The following is a 20,671-nucleotide window of genomic DNA, read 5'->3' on the forward strand; positions in this document are numbered from 1 at the left end:
CAAAATGTTTGATGCTAGAAATTTTCTGACACAGGACCCTCAACTCCCCCTTTTAGGTGTCAATTATCTATAATAAATAATGAGAATTTAAAAATCCTTCATTTAGCCATAAAACTCAAGTAGCACTATGAGTGGCAATTTTCAGTACTTCAGTCACAAGAGAGCGTTTATCTGCTACATTATATGGACTGTGAGTGTAACTCAGTCAGACCTTTGCTGAGAACGTACAGTACTGTATGTATATAAAGTGTATTCATTTGTATGTCTGTAATACACTATATGTTATATTTGTTTTCCCTGCTAAGCATCTGTCATTTTATTCTTATGAATAGTGAAAGAATAAGCAGCACATTTGTGGCCTTGAGTTGGCTATTGCTTGCCATTAATATTTAGACTAAATACCAATAAAAGGTGCAAGAATGCTGCCCTCCTCTGTTGCAAAATGCATGACAACAAATTATTATGTAATTATTTATGATCATGATCACTCCAAACACATCAATGATCATCTGAGATGCAGGGAGGATAATGGTGCTACCTGCTTAAATTGCAAAGCAGATTTTTCGCTGGAAATGCTAACCACCGCATCGCTCCTCTCCTCTCCATTCCTCTCGCCCACCATTCGCCCCCCTCCCACCCCCCTTTTACTTTTGAAATGCAAGCAGTCTGGGTCAGTCACTCAGCTCGTCCGCCCATCTCTCATTCACATTACCTGCGCTCACTCACGCTCTTTCCATCTCTCCCTACCTTTCTCTCTGTGAGTCTTTCACCGTGCCCTGGTATGATCAAAGACAGCTTTGTGACACTGTGCGAGGCATCCAGGAAGCAGAAAACATCAAACCACTAAAGAGCAACTTGCAAAAAAAAAAAAAAAGACAGACACAGAGGGACAGAGATGCACATACAAGTGTGTGTATGTGTGTTTATGTGTGTGTCATAAACAAATGAATTAATTTGCAAGACAAGAGAGAGGGATGACTTTGTCTCTACCTTCAGCATGTCGATGAAAGGTAGGAAGGTGTCCCTCTGAAGTCCGTTTTTGTACAGATCTGAAAGAGGAGGGGAGGGCCTGTATTAGAGCTGCTGTTTAGCCTCCTAATAATGTCATTCCCTCGCCGCAGATTGGCAGATAAAGTGGCTATTGATGAACTGAAGGATGGGTGGGGAGGCACGACAAAAGGACTGGGACCAGGAGAGAAAAATGGATTTCTCTACCGGCAGCGGCAGCAACATAAAATTCATTACATTCCCAAACAATGGTGGCGAGAGAAAGGACTGTCGCCTTTTCAGCGCCGGACAATGTCCACAGCAGCTCGCTGAATAGATGTTTCAATTAGCTCGGCTGGAACAAATTACATCTGAAGTAGCATCCCTGATAGACAGATAAAACAGATAGGGATTCACACACAAACATGGACAAAGACACACACCCACAGACACACAGCGAGGCTTAAGCTCTTTCCAGCTGCGAACGTAAACAAGCGGCCGTTGTTGATGTTTGGGCTTACAGTAGGACCTGACACACTCGCTTGATAAGCCCCATACTGTAATGGACTGAGCTGTCATAAGACACAACTATTGCCAAGGTTAAAGCGATAGTTCAATATTTTGGGACAGTTTTTGTCAGGAGATCAATACCACTCTGATGTGTGCACATTATATATTAGGACAAACAGAAGACAGTTAGCTTAGCTTAGCACAAAGACTAGAAAAAGGTGGAAATAACTAGCCTGGTTCTGTTCAAAGGTTACAAAGCGCCTATAAAGTTCACTAATTTACACGTTAAATCTTGTGTGTTTAATCTGTACACAAGCTCAAGTGTGAAAGTGTAACCCAATTGCCAGAAAAAGTTGGCTTTGTACAATTTTGCAAACCACAGATATGTTGAATTTGTACATTATTCAGTAGTTGAGTTAATACATCTTTATGTCATTATGGAAGGTGCAGTGATTTTAATTTATTATTACAAACTTATCTGTTTCATTATTATGTTATTTACGGTATTATTTTGCTGTTTGTTGTGATGTATTAGTTGCCTATGTGATTTCTTTTTTTGTGTGTGTGTACTTGAATGCCCCACTGACGAGCCCCTGCAGACTTCACCCATGTGCCCCAGCTCTGGACTCCTGGTAGGTTGACTTCGGCTAAGCAACGCCAAAAATACTCTACTCTTTATGGTTAAAAGTGTATTTCGTTTGCCATAACTGTGCCATAAAAGCTCATGAAAACACTAATTAATATTTTGTGATGATGTTGGGTGGTTGGAGATGTATTTGGAGCAAGTAGCTGTGACTGTAACTTTGTTCGCTTGTTAGCCATTAGCTGCGGCTAATCCAGGTGGTGTGGCTAATTGGTTTGCAGCAATCATTAAGTGTTTTGTTTCAGTGCATGCTGAGCTACATTGTTAATTGAGAGCTGGCTGTGGAGGCTGATTTTCTTGTTTTGTATTGACCAGTGGTGAAATAAACGTGGGTCCAAGCAATGAAACTACATTTCTCACAATGCTGTAGTTAATGTGTTTAAGCAGAAAAAAAAACACTTGCCTATGACTAGCAGATTATCATGCTTTGGTTTGAAATACCAACATTTGGCACCATTAAAGCTGCAGGTAAAGTGGCAACCAGAAACTAAAACACACCCTTGTTCGGTGGCACAAAAGCCACTGTAAAAGCGACGACTAATTTCTAAAAAACACCCATGTTCTGCAGCACTAAATCCACAGGAAAAGCAGTTATGGGACGCTAGAAACAACAATCACGATTGGCAGAACAAAAGTGGTTGAAAACGTGGCCACTGGTCACAAAAGTGGTCTGCAAACCTACAATGCCAACATTTGCTTCTAGCAACCAGGAAACACGACCAGTTGTGGTTTTACAGGAGGTTGTGGCCCGGACTGTTTCCTGACCATGTGTAGTGAATTCCTAAAAATAGTCTGCCATACTGTAAAACCAAAATGGGTCCTTTTTAGACTTCAATTTTTGTACAGATTGAACAAGTTATAATGTGTTATTTCTAGGATGGTATTTGTAGGAAGATTTTACCTTTGGATAGAGCCAGGCTAGCTCTTTCCCCGTTTCCAGTCTTTGCACTGAGCTAAGTTGAACCAGCTGATAATGGCAGTTTCATATTTACTGTATAGGCAGTGGTATCGATCTTCTCACCAAACTCTTAGCTAGAGAGCCAATTCCCAAAATGCCAAACTGTTTCTTAAAGTCAGCAAAGGGTATTACAGGAACGTTAAGTGCTAAATCACATCAGGAGCCACCTGTTTTTCATTTTGTAAGCCCATTTCCAATATCATTGTACTGTTGATTGCTTTAGATTAGGGATGTTCCTGGCGACTAATTTCCCTGTTGACAAAACGAAAATTTTAGACTAGTGGACTAGTCTAAAAAAGGGAAAACAGTCAAAATTTAGCACAATTTATTGTTAAGTATTTGAAACATTGTCCCAAAAATATTGTGTGCATTAAGAGCCCTTTGAAGCCTTTAATCATAATCTTCAACAACCGTGTCGGATTTTAAATGCAGCTGAAGTGCGAAATATTTTGTGCCACGTGGTATGAATGTGAACATGACGGCAACTCAGTTAAAAAATTAACCACTAAAATAACATCTAAAATAAATAAATTGCCTCTGAAATGTGCCACACATTGAACCTTGCAGATTATCCAACAGAAATGACAGCAGTTCACTTTAAAGTTAATAAAACAACATCTAAATTATAACCAAATTTCAGCTGAAATGAGAGGCATTTAGCACCGTGCAGTATGAATGTTACCCCTGCACATTACCTCACAACAACTCACTGAAAGTTAACAAATAATGTAACATCTCAAAAAAGATAAATTGCTGCTGAAGTCATCTTCTAGATCAAAGCACTGCCAAACAGCGCTAGTTTTGCGAGACGACATCGCTCTTATTTCCCGCTGTGTTCCAGTATACTTGTGCATTACCGCTGGGAGGGGGACTGCTGTCTGATGGCTCTGTAGCCCCCACTAGTGGCAGGCGGCTGCATGACAGTTAAGCGGCCTCGTACATGAATTAAACGCTAATCGGTTTAACCGATATTTCTGATGCTGACTAGCGAGGGGGCGGACGTTTAATCGTTTAGATGACTAATCGCGCCCATCCCTACTTCAGATAGATGTGACAATGCCCCTGACAAGGAAACTTATTAGTGGTATAATCATTACAACATTATCACCATGTAGAGAGAAGCGTGCATCTACCCACGGACAATAGGCTCGTCCTCCTCGGCTGAGCTGTAACGTTAGCTAGCTCAGTGGTGCTAGGTGAGCTAGCAGTTGATGTACGTGCTTTTTTCTGCAGAGTGATATTGTTGGTGGGTATATTTCAGTGGGAAGAAATAGTTTTTATGTGAAGCTGCTCACAATGAGGTCTGTAGATTATGTTGAGTAACTGCATCATGAGTCTTGGCATTTTGAGCACCACAAGCTGAGTGCCATTTAGCTTCATTATATTAAAGAGAAGGCAGACATCTCTACAACCCACACCAAAACTATCTAGATTGATAAATAGCACTAGCCTACAGGTAAGAGGGAAAATGTGTATTTTTGATTCTGGGGTGAACCGTCCCTGTAAACTGCACTGAGGTTGTTCCACTCAAAAAAGACTCCATTTATCCCAAAATCCTCCTCAATCTAATTAAACAGCAAAACGCTACTTTAGCCGTTCTAGCAAAAAACCTATCTTTAAATTCCCCCTCCAAACACATCAACGGCTGTTTGATAACAGCATCTCCACTTCAATAAAGATGGAAAATGTATGCCTTTCATGTCCAGTTGTCTCTTATGGCTTTCAGTGTTCCATTACCATGTAATTAATACCAAGTAGGCTCTCTATCAAGTTTGCATGGTTTGGTGCTTTGTTCTTAATAGCTAGTAAATATCAGAGACGCACGTCTTTGTCTACAAGAACCATCTTTCTGCCATCCACTTCCTACCCACTCGAGACTTTGAGGCTTCAACGTCTTCCCAGAGAAAGAAAAGCCGTCAGATAGCACATCATGCATTTACCTTGATCACTGCCTTGCTCATTCTTTCTCCCGCCTTGCCCCGCTGGCAGTAAATGCAACATCAAAGCCTGTTTAAAGGTTGTGTCATGTCTCTAAAAGTAAGAGCTGTATCAAATGTTGCTCCTTTTTTTCCTCTTTGCTGTTAACAGGAAATAGCTGGCATGGCCTGGTAAATTGATTCTTGAAAGTATTAAGTGAAATTTAAGTGTATAATGTAGATGTATGTAAAGTAGCTGTGAAATGTGTGGGTTCAAGAGGAGGAGAAGCAAACACTGACGCTCCAGGAATATTACTTGTTATTACAGCTGCAGGCAGATAGTGCACTGGTGTAGTTGAGAGGAGCTTCAGGGCTGCAGCATTGTTTGACTGTGTTTTACTGTTAGCCTTTTGCCTTCGCAGTCCTTCTGAGCTGAGCTTTCCATAGACGACAGAATTCCTTTCATTCTTGCACGCGTGCAGTGAGTGGTAAAAGCTGACAATTCCAGACAGTTAGCAGCATCAACATTTAACATGTCTAGAAACTCTTACAACACACCATGTTATAATCCCCAGACACCTTTGAAATGACTATAATTTATAAGTCACATAATCGTCTGATGTTCTGTAAAATTAAGAAAACTGGAAACAACTTTAGATACCACCTGGATGAAGGTATATATTCAAAAATGTCTGAGGAAAATATCGTAGTATTTTGGAGAACAGTTTAGTGATGTATTCAGTTTTGATGAACTGTTGGTGGTTAAACGGTTTATATGCTTTCAACGTCTTATAAATCATTTTTACTTCAGTGCTGTGCTGAAAAAATGTGGCAAATGTGTTTTGTTGTTTTTATTTTCTGGCACAGATAATCCTGATGACAAATCAAAATGAAACAGTAAACTTCTCTGGTGCAAGGCGCTTAGCTTTGTCATGTTCAGTACAACTGTGAGAGAATGTGGGTACGTAAGATATAACCAGCCGCTCCAGTAACCCTTTTGTTTTCATCCATGTACTCTTATAAATAATTTGTCAACTTACAAATGGGTTAAGTGCCGCTGTATGCAATAAAATGGTGCTGCTACATTATATGGACTGTTTTTGTTTGTTTTTTTTTGTTAATTGCTAAATAAGATGTGCTGTTAAAAGGGTAGGTGCTATAAGCTGTAGCTTTAGCCTACACCTTTTTCGGACTGCACAAGTGTCTAAGTTATGTTAAATGACTTTATTGTAATCTTTCGCACTGTACTATTTAAGTATCTGCCATTTTCTGTGAGGGGCTGTAACTTAATGTACATTAATTTTTAGATTAATACATGATGTTCTTATTGCTATCTGCAGACTGAAATAAATTACAAAAAAAAAAATCAAAAATTCAATTCAGTTATCAATTGAGTAAAGTGAGTGTTAGAAGCCTTCATTTCTAAGTAACGTATTTGGAAGCTATTTTTTTTTCCAATAATGGGGATGATATTGTTCCAAACTACCTTATTTGTTTGTAAGAGCCACAGCAAGAAAAATATTTTTAAAATCTATGCGTGATGTAACGCCTTAAAATGCTATACAATCAGGTCAAATTATTTTATGTTCCTGTTATACTAGTAGAATCTCATATTTGTTGTTGCCTCTATTAAGGGAGCACTTCACCCACAAAATGACCATTTGTGTATCACATACTCACCCTTTGTTATGTGAATTTGGACAGAAAACTTCTCGCATGCCTCAACGGCAATCAAAGAATCCAAAAATGAGGGTAAAATAGTTATGTTTCAAACAGTTCAATAGTTCAAATACATGCCTGTTCCAATTATACTGCATGAGCTGTGTGAAAGTTTGTAAACACAGGTTTTGATGTAGGTTTGTTGTTGTTAAATGCCGCTCCTAATGAATTCAGTTCATGAGGAATTTTCACATTTTTTTAATTTATTCTTCGTTCACTGTGGAGGTCTGCAAGAAAAACAAAGTTTTCTTCCCAAATTCAAGGTAACATAGGTTGAGGAATTGATATACAAAAGGTCATTTTTTTTAAAGTATTCCTTTAATGTTATGGTAGTTAAAATGCTTCTGTTACTAAGATACTCCTTTACTTTTTGACTTAATGCATAGCGGCAAAATCTGAGAAAAAAAGTGCTACTACAGTGTTACTCTGATGGCTGCAGTCTAACAATAAACCATCCTATGCTTTTACTCAACTGCATGTTAAGTAACAACAATTTAATTAATAAACATTAGCTAGAAAAGTACAACATGTATGTGCGCAGACTACAGTCATCGTACCATCAGGGGCTCTGTTGGAGGTGGCCACCACCACCACTCCAGTCTTGAACAGCGTCTCGAACAGCTGCTTCAGGATCATGGCATCAGCAATGTCTGTCACCTAAAAGAACAGAACCAGAGAAGAAGAGAGACACATTCACATACTGTATAATTGGCCTTTTCTTGCCACGGTGCATGTGTGTGCATCTGAGGTCAAACCACGCCATCAACACTCCATGTTGATTAGTGTCATTCAGGTGTGCTCATTCAGTCCTTTGTGTCTGGTCATGGCCATTCACGCTGGCACGTATCCACGCACGCATACGCACACACACACCTAAACCACTCGATCTGACTGCAAATGGTCACGAAGCGGCTTTCTGCTGAGGACAAGTAGCTGAGGCAAGGCAGCGCCCCGAGCTAATCAGCTGAGGCGACGTGAGAATGACTGAGCGCAGGCGGGAAAACAAGAGGAAGAAAAGACGGTGAAAATGGAGCAATGTGAATCCAGACTGGGGTCACAATAGCAGACAAAGCCTCTCTCTGTTATGGTCACGTAAAGGCATATAAAGGTGTGTGTTGTATGAACTAGACAAGGCTAATAACTACATATATCCAATTCAGCTGTCCGCTGCCTTTTTCATCTTCATCATTTCCATGAATCCACAATAAACAAAGGTCGATGACAACACTGAAGCAAGGACGTTTATGAGTCGCTGGCCGTTAAATGAAGAGCTCTGACCTTTCTATTAGTAATCCAGTGCTCTCACTTTTGTTCTTATCCTCTCGTCTGTCTCTCTCTTTCACCTCTGTTGTTCTTTTGCACAGTAGTCAAAGCAGCACTTACATGAGGCCTGATTAAACATGAGCACTGACTAACAGGAGATGGGCATATTGTAAAAGAAATGGAATTATTTCAGGCTTCTGTTTTTGCTTAAAGTCGCCAGTCTCATGCCAACTGTCATTTACATTCAATACATAAATAATTCTTCCAATATTACAGACAAATCAACTTAACTGTGATGATTTCTTGCAAAATTATTTGCAAATTTGCAATTTGGTGGATAAACATTTCATACTACATCATTCACATTTTAAATGTACTTGACTGCTGGAAAGATAGTCTTTTCATAAAACTAAGATGTCCATGCAGCAGAAAGAAATCCCTGAATTTTTGAAATTGGTGCTACATGATCAGAGAACAAAGAGAAAATAGGACAGTGGCATTTGCTTTTTCTCAAGAGGTAGAAAACCCTACAACTACCAGAATGCACTGCGCCACACAGGACCAATAAATGCTCCTGCTGGTGGGTGACTAAATGCAACCCTGTCCATTTTGATACAGGAAACAATATGGCAGCCAGTTGGTGACAGATGATCTTGAATTACAGTTAAACTGTAAACTAAAATGTGTTTCTGACAACATTTGAGCCAAGAAATAGGCAATGCAGTAACAGAATCTTGGTTCGTATTTGATCAGCATGTCTTAGTTCTACAGATAAATCTCAGTTTTTTCAGCTTAGTGTTTTAACAATACAGGAAACAATATGGCACCCACTTCCTGTTCACAAATTATTTTATTACAGCCAAAAGTTTCACTGAAGTATGATTCTGAAAACATTTTAGGAGAGAAATAGACAATTCAATAACAGAATCTCAGTTTATATTTGATCAGCACTGCCTAGTTTTACAGTTTGATTAATCTTTGGTCTGATTTTGAGAGACAAAGGGGCTTCTAACTCTCGAGCCGCTTCTTTACTCTTTGTGTGGCATATGACAATGTCAAAGTACAATCTGTAGCCCCCAGGGGTTTGGAGGCAGTGTTACTAGTGGCCAAACGGTGTTTCCCTTAGATTTACATGGTGTAAGACAGTTGTTCCCAACTGGTGGGTCATGGTCCAAAAGTGGGCCACAGGTCCACTCTAAATGTACCACAAGGGACTCGTACAGTGAATTTGTGACACAGAGCTTTTAAATTGAAGTGTCATTTCCTGCTGTAGAGTGAGCGAGTAACGGACGGCTACTTAACAGAGACAGCAAACTAGCTTGATGAAATGTCCAAACGCAAGTATGACACTCAATATATTAAACTGTGTGGACCTTGAACTAATGACTAAGGAGAAATCTGGACCCCATGGCTGAACCAGTTGGAAACCACTAGTGTAAGAAACGTCTGTAAATCAGTGGATGAATTTTTAAAGGACTTGTTTTATTATCAGAATTTGATCAACTCAATAACATTATGACAGTCTAGAAGAGCCACACGATTGAATCATTTTATCCCCTTTCAAGTTAGTGGAGCGCTAAACCAGAGGTAGCCGGTTCAGCTGTGGAAGTCTCTAGTGCAGCCGCTCTATGGGCCACACAGTGCGGAAGCAGTGTGGATCTTTCAGGGAATTTTATACATGGCAGTTGAATTTTTTTGACTTCATGCACCACCGAGTAACTTTCATGGGAATGAACGGGGCCTTGCCTCCAGCGCTGTATCCAGTTCTCTTCATATAACCATGGCAATAGCTCTTGAGGCAGCGAACATCTCTCGGTAATGGCGGTACAAAGACAAAGTAGGTAAAGGCAGATAAAAGAATAGCTAGAACAGTCTGGTTAGTTCAGAAAATTACATTGCTTTCCTGTAATGTAGCCTTTAAAACCAGGAGAAGACAACATTTACGATTTTGTGATATCCAAAATCTAAGACGTTATTTAGTCTCATATCATGACATTGATGTAATATCGATGTATCGCTAAACCCTGCTAAGACGTCTTGAATAAAAGACTTCTGTCCCGCCCTCTCCTCTTACTCCCTCTTACCTACTTTCCTGTATATAACAGGCACTTCTGACGGCCATACCCACAGCATATGCCTCCTTTCATACTCTGGAGAGTCTTCTGCTTTTGCATATTAGCCCCACTGCCCTTGCCAATACTTGATTAACATTTGTGTTAAAGCCTTGATTTCGCTAAGGAGAGGTGGCTAGGGGCATCAAATTAGTGTGTGTGTGAGTGATTGTGTGTGCGCGTAATGAGAATCAACAGAAAGCCAAGGCTCTGTGTCTCTCTGAAGGGGCCCCCATTTCCTCCGACCGCAGGATTTTATTTTCATTTCAAAAGAATCATTTAAAAATGACCTTTTATACAACCTGGATTTGTTTATTCATGTGCCCTCAACATGGGCATAGTATGAGGGGCAATATTGATTGCTGAATGAGTAGGGGGAGAGGGAAGAGAGAATGGGTACCCACAGAATGAGAAAGGTGGAGGGGACTGATGTAGCACTTGTGGAACACAAAAATAATGGTGCAATCTCCGTCAGCCAATGCCGATATTCAAATGAGCATCCAATTACTCAAGCGGCTGTCAGTTTACAGCGAGGCACACGGGTGCCAAATTAAACCTCTTTTGATGTTACACCTCTTTATGTACACAACCTATGAGCAATTTCACAGAGGCTGCACAGTGACTGAGGCCCTGAGACAATGACGCTCAAGCGTTTTCTTCTCACTCTTCTTCTTCCCTCCTCGCTCTCTTCCCATCTTTCCATCTCGGACCTCTCAATGGCGAGTATTCATTAGGGGAGCCGGGTGGGGGCCGTAAAAGGAGGGAGGGGGGCTACAAATTACTGATAATGGCACGGCGCTAATGAAGAGAATGGAGAAATGTCATTAGCATTTAAGAGGATAAGATCCATCTGACCCGCCGCCGCCAGTCGCTTTCTAGCTCCACTCACTTAAGGAAGCAGGAGAGTGCGACTGATACCCAGAGCCTCATTTGCATGGCTGAGTGGAGGAGGATGCTGATTGGTATAGACCCCCACCACCACCCTCACCCCCAGCTCCCCCCAACCTTGCAACCTCTTGTTTATGCATCACAAACAACGTGCACATGTCTGCTTGTTTCCCCTCCATTCACCGGTAGCAACAGTCGACAAGCGAAAACAGCAAAGCTGGCGACAGCAAACAAAACAAATCAATGAGAATGCACAAACAGCGCCGCAGTTTAAAATGTGAAAGACGGGGGGATGAAAGGAGCAGCTCTTGATCCTCGCAGATGCATAGAGAGTGATTAGAGAGAGCAAGCGCACCTTCTGTGACCTTTGACCCGCTGGCATTAACTGTAATGATATCAGTAAGAGATGTGTTTGGCTGGCTAATGATAAAGACAGAAGCACATGTCTTTCTCTCCTCACTGAATGACTAACTACCTTACAGAGAATACAGAGAGCTTCAGTAGTGGCTCTCTCCTCTGACACCAAAGGGTAAAATAATGAGAAGTTCTGCAGCACTAATGGCTGAAGGTGCATTTTAGTTGTGTAAATCCAGTGTTCAGAAACTAAGGGTGACTTGGTTGTAAAGGTTTGGGAGCAAACGAGCTGTGTGAGAGTATAAACAAGCAACAGGAGCAGATCACTAACTCAACATGTGAGATTACACAATTTTACTCCTACTGTATCAGTAAATGACTACTTTACAACATACTAAGGAGAGAGGATGTTTCATTGCTTCGTTTTACAGTTGTGTCATATTCAAAAAGGCCACTAGGTGTCCCCAGTCCTGTTTTAGTGAGGGTGTAATGATCAGCAGCATTCAGCTGTCCAGACAGAAAGTCACAGGCCAAATGGACAGTGTATGTCTCAGCTGTTGGAACTGACTCTGTGTAAATAAGCTTCAGAGACACACTGCAGTCTAACTATTAGTCCTCCATCATCTATGTATAAGATCTACTCAAGATAAGATAGGCTTTATTGTCCAAAAGGAAATTCGTCTTGGATACATGTGGTTCCTGCCATTAACAGATACAAAACTGTTATACATACAGTTCCTACATATATACAGTCCTTACACAGAGCTGTCCCACACACACTCAGTACCCACAAAAGAAACAAAACACTAAAATATCACTTTGTTTCCTTCTTCAATAGAGATTTTACCGTACATGCTTACAATAAGCATCATGTCCTGTGGCTTTCTACTGATGCTGGCTTTGTGTGAGGTTTCATTCTCTAACATATCTGCTGTTGGTTTTACATTTCCACTGAATATGAAATAATCCCATAGCCACACATATTAAAAATAATGTATACAGCACGTGTCAAGATAGTGTACAAATCAGCTTGACTGTGGGTCAGATTGACTTTTGTATAAAGATGTGTTGCATCAGTGCTTTTGGGGAGTCAGTAGTTACATGTGATGTGATTAAATTACAAAATAAATAACTGTGATCCATTGTACAAAGAAAATATTTAATTAAATTACAGTTCCTTATCAAAATTGAGTGCTGTTATGAAGTTCATACTGCCTGGCTTAAACTTGTGTTCTTAGGGCTTTTCAGTTTTATTGCCCAGTTTAAAAAATGTTTTAAAAATGTGAGAAAAGTAATCAGAAATCATCAAATGTTATATTTTACATTACTTTGATGAAGTCATAAAAAGACACTTATATCACTTATTACATCTTTAACAGGGTAACTAGTAATCTGTAATCTATTACATTTAAAACATAACCTTCCCAACACTGTTTTAGCAGGAACAATATCTGATATGTTAAGTCTTAAATAAGAACAGATTATCTGGGATTTTATTTCTCTTTACAAACTTGTTTCAACCCCACAGATTCAGATTTAGAGAACTTTTTGTCCTTGAGCATAAAATGGAAATTTGTCTTTGGCACTGGCATATATGACAGCGCACACAACACACAACAACTATTTATCTTACAGTCTTAAACCAAGTGGCAGTAATAAAAGTGATGAGCAGGCTGTTCTTTCACCTTAAAATGCCTTAAGATTCACAAATACCTCAAAAGACGCCTTAACTAAGTCTAAGTGTCAAAATTTATCATTCAACCCTTCCAGCCAGCAGGTATCTTCTCACAGTAACATTCCTCAGCATCAGCCTGTCATATAGAGCTGTACTAGCAGTCAGTGGTGGATAGTGACTAACTACATTTGTGCAAGTGCTGTACTTAAGTGCAATTTTGAGGTACTTTGTACTTTACTTGAGTATTTCCATTTTCTGTTACTTAATACTTGTATTCAACTACATCTCAGAGGTAAGTATTGTACTAACACGAACACTAAGGACACTGTCAGCAATATTCACCTACATCAGGTGCACTATTATTTCATATGATGCACATTACTACTTTTCAACATCATGTGCAATATTTTTCTTTAATATCATGTTCTCCTGTCAATGTAGTGCAATATCATTTTGTCAGTCATGTGCAATACTACTTCTCACTGTTATATCTTGTTCAATATTGTTCGACATTGATTAGCAGGCACAGTCTGTTTTTTCCACCATTTCAGTTCATTGTAGTAACTCTTGTACTGATCGAACACCTAGTGTTACTCTATTAGGCACTGGTTTTTGATTTTGCTCCTTGAAAACACTTCTGTCTTGTACATATTTAATACTTTATTGTTCTAAAACTAGGCCCAGTGAGTGATCCTGACCCAGGGAACCCACTGGTTGTCTGGTTGTGAATCATTAAAGTTGTGGTTACTGTACTTATTGTTACTGTAATTTGAAGCATTCTCTGGCACAAGAATTTCATTTGCGATAAATGAAGTTGTATTGAAATGAACTGAACTTTTTATACTCCACTACATATATTTGATAACTTAAATTATTAGTTACTTTGCAGATTTAGATTATCAATACAAAATATAACTAAACTAATAAATTATGATAAATGATTATAGGTGAAGATACCCAGCTGTGTATAAGGCAAATAAGATGAGCTCCACCTTCACAAGCTGCTGCATAAAGGTAATTAACATATGAATGCATCACTAATTATGATTCAGTGATATAATAGATATTACTCTGTATCAGTACTTGGTTTTTTTTTTTCACTTAAGTACAATTTTGAATGCAGGAATTTTGCTTGTAATCGAGTATTTTAACACCGTAGTATTGCTACTTTTACTCAAGTAAAAGAGCTGAACACTTTTTCCACCACTGCGGACAGTATATTTATCAGCATCACTTATTACTTAGCACTAGTGTCAGAGTAGTGCTGTTTAAAGCAGATGTATGCAGTTGATATGTGGTTTGCTTATGTTCAAGCAGGTTTTAACACACACACACACACACACACACACACACACACACACACACACAGACAGAGCCTGTAACAAACTCGCTCACCTGAAACTCGTCAAAACACAAGAGGCAGGTTTCATTGCTGATCTCCATGGCAACCGGCGATATGGGGTCATAGGTGAACATTTTCCCTAGCCTTCGTTTTGGCAGGCTTTGTTTCCTCCGATGGATCCCTTTAAGCAGTACACAAACGTCAGGCACGTCTTAAAGCACACCTGCATCGCCAACCCAAACCCGGCGACAATGCTGAATAAAGAGGTAATTTCACCTGTATGCATAATGGTAGACAATTAGCAGCAGGGCTTCAGGACAAACACAGGGATAAATATAGGATCGCAGGCGCATGAGGAGTCAGAAGAACTTTGATAAAGTCAAGCAAGCAAACCTGCGGTGGTTAGTGCAGTGGAGTGGGAGGATAATACTAACTTTTGTGGATGTCCAACATGAAGCCGTTGAAGTGGACTCTCTTTTTATGAGTGTTTTCCACCCGGGAGTAAAACATATCCATGAGCATGGTCTTCCCTGTGCCTGAGAGGGATTAAAGAAAAGCAATTATTCTAAATCTTGGCATGATCTTGGATGTTTTGTAAAGATTTACTGCCATAGTGATATTTATTACATATTTCATCTTACCAACATCTCCATAGATATAGAAGCCTTTGGGTGGGGGTGGAGGCGGAGGTGGTGCTGGAGCTGGTTCCTCCTTTGGTGCAAAGAGGAAAAATGAGGAAATGACTGAAGTGTGTTTGTTTTTCATCAAATCTTTTAGCAGCTGCTTGTCATCATGAACAATAACACACAGCAATTACCCATAAATCTGTGGTCACTCAAAATAAATGCATAAATGAATTCCCCTATTAAAAGGCACAAACACTACTATGGGTGACCTACATAAACTTCGTTATATTCATTACCATATAAGACTAAATCATGGTGTAATAAACAAAGTATGCTGAGGCATTAAGCCACCACTACAGTGTGAGGTTTCACATTCTCCAGACTAGCCCACTGCAGGGGAGGAAGACAAAGGGGATCTAATCAACAAGACAAGCCAGGGTTCCCACGAAAGAAAAGCATCATCAGAGGAACAATGGGGGGATTTGTCAGACAAAACGGAGAGGACTGGATGAGGCTCCATACGAGATGGAGTGGACTTGTCTGTGCAGCCTGTTTAGCGCTGCTAATTGTGATACGGTACTGTTGCATTGAGGTGCTGCTGGAAGTCATTGTGCTGCCTGCCTCCTATCATCAAAAGGTCTTTGCTTCAAAAAAACGTCCTCTGTGTGACCAAGCTGAGAATATCGAGTAAAGCCAAATATCTCTAAAGAGGGCCCAAGCCATGTGAACACATGTGTCATCAGTGTAATCATGACATGTAATGATAACTTGGAGCATATCAGAGATGTTTTATACAGGGGTTAACAGCAGTGTGGTTGAGGATCGTCTGTCTCTGTAACCGGGCAACGCCAAAAAGCTTTGGAATTAACTAAGCACCAAATAGAAACATTTGTCCCCTGAAAATTTAATTTAGCAACTATTTCATGGGGACGGTACTCAATGTCCACTGCACTTGGTGTCCACCGCACAAGGAGCACTTGACTCTGGTAAATGCAGACAATGGCCAATTGAAAACTAAATGAAAAAACAAACTTGTTACCCATCCTCTCTCTCTCTCTCGCTGCCCACTCCCCGCTCCCCGCTCCTCCCCCCCTCTCCATCCCCTCCGCCTGTCCTGTGCTGGAGTGAAATACTGGAAGAGCAACAAGCCTTTCCTGTCTGCTCTGGCATAACAGTGTGTGACTTCTCCCTGACTTCCCAAGCTGCCCTCTGGCATGGTGGGGTAATTGTCAGCGGTGGCTGGAAGCCATTCTGCCACGGCAGAGTGGAGAAGGACAAGGCTGTTCCTCAGCCACTCTGTCTAGCTGAGCTCTGTGGCCTTGTCTCACCTCCTGGAGGAAGATATAGACTGGCACATGGGTGGAAAGTTCACATGCAGGACATGGTCACTTTGGCTTTGAGATGACTTCGAGAAAACTGCGTTTTAACGTGTTCATGTTTAGAGATGTCACGTCTCTCACTAAGAAAGTTAATGAAATAACTGTGGGAGTCTAAGTAAGGTTTATGTGGCACAACTGTCCTGCTGGAGACCTACAGTGTACAGGAGGACACCACGATGCAGGTCTGACTTGAAGAGGGTGGCTCCCTCTAAACAATGGCCCATTGTTAGCCGACCATCCGCAAAACCACGCCACATTGGGTCAATATTAAGTCAAGTGTACTCTCCTCACAGACTTGGTCAGTTAGTGAGGACAATGGCGGCACTTTCACAGAGAGAACAGACACCAAAAGGACAGTGGTATGACCTGATTCAAACCAGAATAATTGCATAAGTACTCCAGTCAGTGTGTATGTGTGTGTGTGAGAGACAGAGCAAGAAATAAGGTGCAATAGGAGAGGGGGGCGGCGGTGTTGATAGCCTAACACCAAAGTATTTGTCAGAGTCCCGAATCAAAAGCAAAAAGGACAAGAATGGCCCAGACAATGGGGATCCCCTCATTACTGCATGGGGACGGTGAGAGAGTGAGAGGGGTGCCGGGACGGGCCCAGCGGGAGGTCTGCCCTGCTGCCTTCCAAAATCTCTGCCTAACCCTATGTGTCTGTGCCAGCCAACCAACAAAACAACTCCCACCACCAAATACTAGACAGTCAGCTCCCCTGACCTAAAAACAACAACAGCCCCCTACATTATGCCGTTCCAAAACTCACATGCACAATACACTTCCCAGACCCCTACCCTCCCTTTGACCTGAGCCCCATGGCCACCATCAGTGATACAACTGGAGTACAGTGCAGTGGACCCAGTGAAGTCCCCCCATATGTTAGACGTCAATGGGGCTTTATAACAGAATGGGAGTCCAGATGCCACACTGTAAAAGGCTTTTAACAAATCCATGCTGCCGCGCAAATTGTAAACTGTGTCCCAGATCATTCACTATTTTCTACCATGTGCACTTTTTTTTTTACTTTTTGAAAAGCATACACATTTTTATTTCTCAAAAAATCCCACAAAGGAAAGAGAGAAGAGGTCTGCAGCACTCACACTACTTTTTGCTTTTATAAGGTATACTACGCAGCAATGTCAGTTACTGATTGTAAACATGCTCTCCACCAAAAGTGAAAGTAAAAGCCAACCCCAGATTCATTCGATATCTCCCCTCACTATATTTGTGTTTTTTTGGCACTGTGTCTCTTGCATGTCTGCTGCTTGCTGTCTGGCACCTAGTTGCTACCTTTTTGTAAAGCTCCAACCTCACCTGAGCGCTGTGGGGGTACATGCCCATAAGCATCCTGAGCACAGAAACTGAGAATTAAAGAAGACAATACAGGCAGAGGGTAGAGTCTCTATAGAATAACAAACTACCTCACACTTGTAGTGGGTCAAAAGTGATGATTGATAGAGATTACTACTATTAAAAGAGCCATTATTTACCAAAAAAACTTAAGAAAAAAAATTGTCTGGAGCTGCAAAACATATTTGAGTACAGGTAACAACCTATTAAGTCTGAATTAGCCCATCAGCATTACGAATAGGTCTAAATGAGAATTCATGAATATGATTTACTACAAGGTGGCAACTCTGCAGTGGGCTATTTATAATTAGTACTTTGCAGCGTTGGTGGTGAAAGCAAATGTCCGTCCACACATTATCAAATCCTTTATTTTCCTCCAAGACTTTTCCGTAGCCTCGTTAAAGAGACTCCAGGTTAGCCACCGCTACTGCAGTTCAGCAGAATTCAGAGTAAAAGGCACCAGGTTGTAGACGTGTAACGCACATTTTAGTTGATGAAACATTTTTTTATTTGATGTATAGGCTACACATTTTTATAGTTGTGAAATGCAATAATCACTTTAGGCCTACAACGATGACAAATGAAAATCTGAATGTTAAAAAAATGTTATTTATTTCCATATAATTTTATTTCACAGCCACTGGGAGCCAGTGGAGAGGGTCGAAAGAGCCACAGGTTGCCCCTGGCCTAAGTCTACACATTGTTTTTAGGGAAGTCATGCATATTATAGTCCAAACATGACAACATGTAAAATGACAACAACTCAGAAGCGTCCAAAATCCTGACTACTACTGAGTGTATATTGTGTAGAGCAGTGGTTCCCAGCTGGTGGGTCACAGTCCAAAAGTGGGCCGCATGTTTGTTCTGAATGGACCACAGGTGTGTCACATTTGTAAAAAACATGCAGGAAATTATGTGTTTGATGCTCACAATTTTCTGGTGGAGGAACACCCTCAAGAAGTTTTCATACGACTTCACAAAAAGCTTGTGAGTGGAGTTGAATTTGGATTTTCTCAAAGCTATAGTCTTAATTATATAAGCCTGATGGTCTTGTATTCATCTTTGTAGTATGCAATATAACCATTCAAAAAGCCCCTCTCCTGCATAACTTGTTATCGAGCTGTTATTACAGTGAAAGGGGCTGGAAAGAGGATGTGTTCAAAATGTTTTCTTTATGCCCATGTTTCATTGGGCTCATTTTAGCCAGTGAAATTAGGCTAAATCACAGAGTAACTCATAAAAAAATTGCTGCCTTATGCCACTATATTGTTAGGTCTGTGGTGTGGTCTCGATCAGCTGACTTTAATCTTTTTATTGATCTAGATCATGAGGAGAATTCCATACAGACTTAATTTAGCTCAATTTAATAAGAACGATGCAAGGCTTTCATGAAAACTAACTTCAAATATATTGGAAAAACAAATTCTAAACGCTTATTATACTTTGTAGGAGATAATTTATCATAAGAGATTTGAGGATTTGATTATCATATTAACTCCTTTACCTCGGCAGCAGAGCCTCCACATTTGTTTCCAGCTGTTGTGACGTGGGGCTCTTTATGTTTTGGAAGCTGACTGCCGTCATCTTTAGAGTCAAGCCTCGGTGGAGGTGGGTTCAAGTACACGCTGTTACTGTAGTTCTTAAGGATGTGCTGCAGCTCACCCAGCTGCCTGAGAACTTTTCCTTGCTCAGCATCTTTCCTCAGAGAGCCAGACTGAACCAGGCGATCATAGTGTCCACTGAGGGCACTGATATCTGCTGCAGGAGAGGAGCAGGATGATGCGGATGAACTGCATGTCCTCCAACTGGTGTAACCTTGAAGCATTACAGCAAAAGCAGTCTGTGTTAATCGTTACACAAAGCTCACAGAAATAACTTCATTCTATTAGATGCAATGAAACCGTGATTGGAAAGAAATGCCACTGTAGTCAGGTGTGATGTAGAGGTTATATGTGCTGCAGCCAGTAAAGTTATCTAAGAGGACAGGTTTTAACACACGATATCTCCTACTACGTACGACATGACGGAAAGACACGTACCTTTTCCGGTGCAGATAACTGACAGTCGGCAAATTATCTTAGAGGTCAGAACAGTGTCTCTTAATAAAACATTTAGTGAGCATCTGACAGCTGCAGGGACCGTGTACGTCGCCATGATGGTTCAAAACGCGAAACTTTATTGAAACTCATCTGACACAAATAAGCCGCATGGCACACGCAAGGCACAAATCAGACTGTGACTCGTTTTGAATACATTTTATCAGATGTAACACGTGTCTTAATTATTTAATTAACATTTATGCTTGTAAACAACTGAAACAAACAGCTGCACATTTTAGACCGAACCAGATCCCTGCTGTTTTGCCTATATTACAAGATCATATCCGTTTTTATGAATAAGATTAAATATTCCGCTTGTTATTTTCAGAGTTACGTTTTTCATTTTTTAATAATTGATATTATTTTGAGCATTAAATCCCAAAGCACGTCGGATCAGCTGTGTTTTTACATTTCAGCAGCAATTTTTTCACACTGCGAAGCACGATTGGTCCGAATTATACAAATTAAATTATTACAAATGTGAATATCGTCCAAAAAAATGCGATTACAGCCCCTGTGCCCGCTGGCGAGTTGTAAACAAACGGAGCGGCGTCAGCTGAACCTCAGCTGATCGGAAGTGAAGCGCGCTGGCCCTTCAAGCACGCGATAGTAAGAGACTGAGCAATACCGGAAGTTGTATGAATTGCCTTCAACATAAAAGTTATAGTTAGAACTTTTCGGTATGTAAACCATAAAATCACGTGCAAAATGAATGTATAAATCTATGCTGTCATTAAATCGAGACACTGCTCTAAATAGGTGCATTTTTCTTGTATTACGCGGACACAACACCCGCCATGTTTTTTATTTTGAAGGCTAGTACCGGAACGTAGATATTTGCATCCTGG

The 20,671-nt window shown here is 40.6% G+C and overlaps 1 protein-coding gene across 1 annotated transcript in view; it reads right to left on the reverse strand.

Moving 5' to 3' along the window:
• The window catches only part of afg1lb (AFG1 like ATPase b), a 47,108-nt gene extending 26,694 nt beyond the window's left edge, over positions 1-20,414 (reverse strand). Inside the window, exons 1-7 of the mRNA XM_049590314.1 lie at positions 19,764-20,414; positions 19,229-19,539; positions 15,008-15,077; positions 14,801-14,902; positions 14,420-14,547; positions 7,291-7,390; positions 991-1,049 (exon numbers count right to left, since the gene is read on the reverse strand). Coding sequence (XP_049446271.1) covers positions 991-1,049; positions 7,291-7,390; positions 14,420-14,547; positions 14,801-14,902; positions 15,008-15,077; positions 19,229-19,539; positions 19,764-19,878 — 885 coding nt within the window. The 5' untranslated portion in view covers positions 19,879-20,414. The remainder of the gene's footprint in view (positions 1-990; positions 1,050-7,290; positions 7,391-14,419; positions 14,548-14,800; positions 14,903-15,007; positions 15,078-19,228; positions 19,540-19,763) is intronic.
• Positions 20,415-20,671: the final 257 nt, after the last annotated feature.

The sequence above is a fragment of the Epinephelus fuscoguttatus genome, linkage group LG11 (genome assembly GCF_011397635.1).
Source record: "Epinephelus fuscoguttatus linkage group LG11, E.fuscoguttatus.final_Chr_v1".
Taxonomy (NCBI): domain Eukaryota; kingdom Metazoa; phylum Chordata; class Actinopteri; order Perciformes; family Serranidae; genus Epinephelus; species Epinephelus fuscoguttatus.